The sequence below is a fragment of the Lotus japonicus genome, chromosome 6 (genome assembly GCF_012489685.1).
Source record: "Lotus japonicus ecotype B-129 chromosome 6, LjGifu_v1.2".
In the NCBI taxonomy this organism is placed as follows: domain Eukaryota; kingdom Viridiplantae; phylum Streptophyta; class Magnoliopsida; order Fabales; family Fabaceae; genus Lotus; species Lotus japonicus.
The window spans coordinates 44,916,666-44,923,927 of NC_080046.1; the positions used below are offsets into that span (position 1 = coordinate 44,916,666).

Here is a 7,262-nt window from a genome sequence, read left to right on the forward strand (position 1 = left end):
GTAAGTGATTATGCGAGTTCATTTTTTACACAATAAAATAAACTAAGTTTGACCCATATCAACATGAAGTCGTTTCACATTCTTCATGAGCCTAAAGACAATAATACAAATTATAGATATGAAGAATCACCAATAAAGCATTCATAACACATTTTAATCTTAGAAAAAAAAGAATGTACCGCGAAATTTGTTATTGTATTTGATACATTAATTAATACTTAATGAAGGTACTTTCTTGTTAAAATATATTTCTTCCCGTAGGAGAATTTAAGTCCTATAATAATTTGTACAAAAAAATTAAAGTGGACTATATTATTATGTAGTAAAAAATTAACATCAAACTATATTATATTATGTTTTTCTTGTAACAAAAAAAAATTCCGATGAAATCTTATTAACATTTATTTTTATGTAGAAATATTTTCATGTAAAATATTCTTCCTATATATAAAAGCTTTTAGGCTCTTTCTAATACATTTAGATCCAGCTTCTCCGTACTCTCAGGATGCCTGAAAGTCTTTTCTCAAGTCTATCTGGTGGATAATATCGATGAAGATGATGACACCCACCATACCTTGCTTGCTTCAAGGTCGATCTCTTGTATCCTCCTCCTGCCGAAGACTTTAAGAGTAAACCTTGCCATTTCAACTTTCATCGATCGAGTTTCAGTTGCTTTTTCTGTTGATCCAGGTGAGAAAGCTTACTAAGGCAACCTCTGCTTTTGTCTATCTCCCAATATAAGAAGCATGTTGCTTTGCTCTTATAGTAGTACTAATAGGCGTACTTTAGAACAAATTTCTAGCAAAGGTCTTGACAGTTTGGAACTGAAAGGTTTGGTTCATTAATAATATCTAGTAGTTTCATCATGCTATTCTGCTTTTGAGCTTGTTGTACTTACCGGAGCATTTCTGCGATAAAAAAATTCAGAATAGTAAAGCAGTCGTAGTATGCTCCCTTTACTTGCTCTAGTGCTCAAGTGATAGCTGAGTGCATACTGTTTGCATCTGAATTATATATAAAAGACTCTTAAAAACAACTACTTAATTCTCCATTACAAAGAATATACATTACATTAGAACCTAATTATTATTTGTCAGTGACATAAGTGTCGAAAATAATAGTAATGGAAATTTCGAATGGTGTGGATAAGGGTTAAAAGTCCAATCTCATAAGAAAGAAAAATCTCCATTTATATTAAAATCTCTCTCAGATTTCTCTACCTCACTATCATCACCGTTTTTCTTATAAATTATCCACAAACACACTCACAAATTCCACACAGTACCTAACATCATATGCAAATTTTGTTTTCACTGCAACCAGAGTCTATTCTCTGGCATAAAAAAGCACTTCATAAAGTAAGAAGGTATCACATTTTGAATTTAAATCTTTAAAATATTTATTTCTAATTAAAAAATCAAATGAAACTTGATTCCAAATCAGCAGCAATCCTAGGTGCTATTCCTAATTGTTGTCCAACTTTAACATGAATTAATATGAACTCATGCTAATTCAAATGAAACTTGCTTCCAAGTCATTAGCTTCCAGCCGTATCTGCATTCTAAGTAACAGAAAATCAAGAACTCATGAAGTGAGATTGATAGACATGTTAGAGTAGGATAGACTAAAGACCACCAAACATAATAGCAATATGTGCAACATTAATCTAGCTATGATAGTGCAAAGATAGCAATCAAATTTGCAGACAGATATGAAAGCCAAAGAATGAATTAAAGCCACTTTTTGGCTATGGCCTTCCAGTGGTTTCCATAACCAATCAGATCTATTTGTAAGGGGAAACTAATCACATGCTACTAAAGAAGATGAATGGAAGAAAACCCCTCTAGAAATATTAGATCCATTATATTTGTTGAACGGCTAAAACAACTCTTTGCTTTATGTAGCACTGTTGTTGAAAGTACAATAACCAAATCAAAAACATATGCTGATACTAAATCGTAATGTGATAATTACACACTCATGCAAGTAAGACTTCCAATCACACTAAAGTTTGATTAATTGAACCATAGTAGAACAATGATTAATTATAAAATCTAATATTGCCTTCGAAAAGTGACTTTTAATATATGTAATGATGATAGATAGATGTAGAATTGATGAACTAAGTCAGTAAAACTATATATGCATCACAGTAGTGCAACACCAAACACACATCTCTATCTCTTATCTGGTGAATATATACATATGCATCACAGTAGTGCAACACCAAACACACATCTCTATCTCTTATCTGGTGAATATATACATATAATGGACTGAGAAAAACCTCCATGAGTACGGCTCTCACATGTTTCGTGGCTTACTTGAAATGAGAGCAAGATAAGATCTTGAGTCATCAATCATGTTTCATCTTCAGCTAGCGGAGAATCAGAGAGTGTAGTCAGAAAGAGGTATGCACCTCATTGTCGTTCTGTACCTACGGATAAATTCATGTCAAATGTTTCAAGGGAAGCCAAGGAAATCAATTTATTGTTAGAACATTGGTTTAGGCGTTTAGCATATTAGAAAGGATATCACCAGTTTTAAAAGTCTAACCTCAATAGTATAGCTTGAGCGAACAAAGATAAGCAGTAAAATCTCATCCATGATATGTAGTTCTGTAGTTGTAACGGCAAGCACCAACAATAATAATTAATTTCCTCGGTGCAAGAAGCAGGCAAAAAGAAAAAATTACCAAATAAAAAAGTTGCAAGGAAAAAAATCTACAACTTCTCCTTTCTCTCCCCTCAATTCTTTCACTCCCTCAATCCACTTCACTGACAATGATTAGGTTAATCAAAACATACACAGATCAATGTTTCACCTCCTATAACATAGGACACAAATTTTAGATGCAAATTAAGAAAAACGAATAAAATAGAATCACATACAAAGGAGAATCAGAAAACATAAAAAACAAATCAAAATATTACAAAATTTCATATAGAATATAAAATGGACTCACCATCCATGGCTTCCAAAGAATCTCTTTTGGTGGAATATCTATAAAAAAAACCCTGAAGAAAAGAATTTGAAATTAGCATGGCAAGTGATGAACGAAATTGACCTTGAAGTCAAACATGAGTGAATGAAAGTTAAAGGTAAAGTAAAATAAAATTGAAAAAAACCATAACATATTATGCAAGCAAAGGAAGAAAATAATTTGAAACCTCCATCTGCAACCTTCCCAATCAGTCCAAGGCAGCAAATCGGATGGATGCGATTGCAAGTCGATGGCAAAGTGGTTCCGTTGAGAGATGAGACGATTTTGTGGGGGTGGTTCCGTTCAGTGGAGAGATGAGATGAAAATTGCATGGAGGAGATGAATTCCATGGAGGAGATAGTGGAGGTAGGCAGAGTTTTTGCTGATGGGATGTATTATTGATTTAAATCACTTATCACAGATTTTATATTAAGATAAAATCATGAAATAAACAACATAAATCATAATCAAATCTAAAATTTAAAAATGTAATAAATAAATATAGATAAAAACTATCAAAATCTAGCAAATCACAATAAAAACTCATAAAATCCGGAATTAATTAAAAATCCGAAAATTCAATAAAAATACCACAAAAAATAATTAATACTCTAAAAATAAATAATAATATAAATTAAGATAAAATACAGAAATAAATAACATAAATCCTAATCAAATCTAAAATTAAAAAATGTACTAAATAAAAATATATAAAAACTATCAAAATCTAGCAAATCACAATAAAAACTCATAAAATCTGGAATTAATTAAAAATCCGAAAATTCAATAAAATACCTTAAAAATTAATTAATACTCTAAAAATAAATCAAAAATAAATTAAGATAAAATCAAGAAATAAATAACCTAAATCCTAATCAAATCTAAAATTTAAAAATGTATTTTTTTATTAAGGAGAAATAAGGTAAGGAAAAATCAAGGCACATGTGGCAAGTGAGGCCAAGGAGAAAGAGCTTACATGTAAAATATTAGGTGAGAATTAATCTGGGAGCGACACGTCACTAACTTGGCATGTGAGAGCGACACGTCATGCTAGAAGTTGTTCTTTTTTAATATATATTGATATTGATATTGATTTTGATATTGATTCTAAATGAGTCAAATTACAGAACACCTATCAGCTAAACCAACAAATAAAGGCACACAAAAGGAGGACACAACACATGTTTACAAGCGGTGAGCAAATAATTTTTCATATGTTACCAAACCTTGCTTTCTTTAACTTTGCAGTCACTCCCTCAAGTCTGCTAATTCTCTCTTCAAGGTCCACTACATTTACACAGCTATGTCTTTCACCTTGGATCCCAGATAGCTTTACTTTGTCACCAGACATCCTTGATGCTTTAATCCCTTTTGCACCTTCAGAATCTTTCTTCAAACTCCTTAATGAAGGTTCAGCTATATCTTTTTCTTTCAAACCATCTTGAACAGAATTCCCAGAAGGAACATTTTTCAAACGATTAGGAAGAAACTCAGGAGGTACATCAGCAACATTTTCATTTTCACCATTCACAGTGTTTGAAGGATCATAGGATTTCCCAAGAATAGTTGTGCTAATTTGTTTGAGAGGAATTCCAGGTGGAACATCAGGATCATCACCACTATTGTTTACTTCTCCTACATGAGGCCCACAATTTGATGGCCTTGCACTTCTCATAGCAAAATCATGTTGATGCAATATTGATTGCTTCCACCACATTTCATAACGTGTGGTAACATCTGCCTCAAAAAGCCTTGATGGAAAATACAAATTCCTATCAGAAATGGGCCTGCAGTAATTTTCCCAAGCAATAGCTTTAGTCCTTTTGAATACCGGCACAGAATCCGGAACATCTTGATCCATTCCGAATTGCATAGAAACTCTATGTGGGAGGTACTGCATTATGGTAGAGTCAATTCCAACAATCTCAGAAACTCTTGTGCATCTAATAAATGAGGCTAGTTCTTTGTCCAAATCTGCCTCAAATTGTACAAAAGTTTCATTTTCTGGATAAAATGTCCTGTACTTACCAGCAAATCTAACATATGGACGCCAAAGAAAATCATCAATAGCTGAATCTAGTGCCAGCCTCACATTGTCTATTTTCAAGCCCCTCACCTTGTGCCACCTAAACAGTGCAGTGTCTACATTGTTGGTTAAATTGGGCTCTGGCTGCAAATTTTGGAACCTTTCCCACACCCAAATTTGAACCAAGTAAAAGGGTGACTCAAGAGTAACATCTAAACCCATGTGCTTTTTATCACCAACTACTGGATTTTTTGTCAAATCAGCTATTAATTCTTTCAACAAACACAAATCCTTATATATGCTAGCCAAAACTGCTGGTGCCAAAGCTATGGGACTCCCTCTAGCTAGAAGAATAGCAATAGGGAATAGAGACCGTTTTACAAATGTTTTGTGAGGGAAAACAAACATTGACAACCAAGTAGCAAGGAATGCTTCATGCTCAATATCACTCCCACTATTCATGAAAAAATCTATCCATGTTGAAGTGAAGGTCTTACCTTTTTTACCCATCCAAGGTTCTTGTCTTGCAAGAATCAATTTTTGTTCTGCTTCTTTCATTTCCTGGTTCTGAAGTGAGGTGAAAACAGGATCACCAAGAACAGGGTAACCCCCCAAAACCATGACATCCTCCAATGTGATTGTGGCCTCACCCCATGGAAACACAAAGGTGTTTGTCTTAGAACACCATTTTTCTGCAACCCCAAATGCCAAGTCATGATTTCTCACAATGTAGCACTTGGTGTTTATGACAGCTTCAAAGATTCCAACTTTCTTCCACACAGCTTCATACTTGAGATGAAGTGCATCCACCCAGCTGTTCCATCTCTCATGAGTGTTGCGCCACCCATTGAAATAGACTCTCAAAGGGCACTCCTTTGGTTCAAACCTGAGTTGCAAAGAGGATGAGAGAGCCTCAGAAACTTTTCCATCAATGGAGGTAGCAAAGGGTTTCAGAAAATGGGCTGTTCTGAAAGTTGGTTCACTATCACCAGCTGGTGAAACCATGAAATCTTCCCTTGCCTCCATGATGGTCTCCAATGGTTCATTCATGGCTATCATATGAAAACCACTATATATCACCACTAGTACTTAGAGAATCTGGTGTTGAAGAGTTGATTTTTTCTACTTAGACCATCACGTAGACAGTAAGCTGTGTGCAAACATTACCAGAAAAGCATTATTATACTAAACCCTTATTGTAAAGGAAGAAGCTTGTATGCAAAGCCCAGCTTACCCTTTTGTTTCTTGCAACTTCACATATAAAACAAGCAAGTCTCAATTCATGTATGACCAAAAGAGTAATAACACACATACATCACTTTTATCTCTTTACATTTATTTTCGTTCTTATCATATCACAAACATTTAACTCCAACCTGACCGATACGCGTTTTTCGGCCGAATAATAATACAAGTGGGACCTACACTATGCGCAAGTTGCGCGAAAAAACCGCTTCTTTACTGGGTTCTACAATTTCCAAGAATAGAGTTGAAATTTCCACTCTAACACACTAATTTTCACCCCTTCTTTTTAAAATTCTAAAATTACCTTCTTCATTTCCACGTTCTCACTCACGCATGACTTATGTACTAGATTTTTGAAAACTATGACTTAAAAACTCATTTACCAAAATTTTGAACTCCCATTATTTAAGTGTTCAAATTTTGGGTTGTAATACATGACATGCTAAAAACACATTATCGAGAGTTTTCGAAAATTCAATAGATTAAAAACATATAATCGAGTTTTCAAAATTTTGGTACGACATCAGAGATGTGGAAGGTTGAATGACCTCTTGTAGAGAACATCTCCCAAGAAGTTGTAAAAATAAACTATCATTTTTAAAATTACGGGTTACAAAAACCTGATATGTTAAAAATATTAGAATATTCAAGTGTTTTTCGAAATTGCTACTACTATTATTAGCAACTTCTTTACAAGTACTGGATTCTAAAATCCAATAATGTTAACTCACAATACTAAGTTTTACAATTCAAGGTATTGCAAGGGTTCATATTTTGAGATTTAAAACCTAGTAACATGTACTTTCCCGATATGTATAAAAAACAAACGAACAAATTTTTTTTTTTGATACATCGGAAAACCGAACGAACAAATTCTAAGATTGTAAACTTAGTAATGTTAATGTGTACTATCATTTTTTAAAAGATGTGCCTGGTACCACAAAACATAAAGATGTATCGAAGATGTATCGAAGCAACCGTGTTATATTTTCCTATGAAGAAAAAAAA

At 33.5% G+C, this 7,262-nt stretch overlaps 1 protein-coding gene across 1 annotated transcript; it reads right to left on the minus strand.

Moving 5' to 3' along the window:
- Nucleotides 1-4,030: 4,030 nt before the first annotated feature.
- LOC130723866 (uncharacterized) lies at nucleotides 4,031-6,145 on the minus strand. The gene has a single exon (XM_057575009.1). The coding sequence runs from the start codon at nucleotides 6,066-6,068 to the stop codon at nucleotides 4,194-4,196; it is 1,875 nt and encodes a 624-aa protein (XP_057430992.1). The 5' UTR covers nucleotides 6,069-6,145; the 3' UTR covers nucleotides 4,031-4,193.
- Between the last annotated feature and the right edge of the window lie 1,117 nt (nucleotides 6,146-7,262).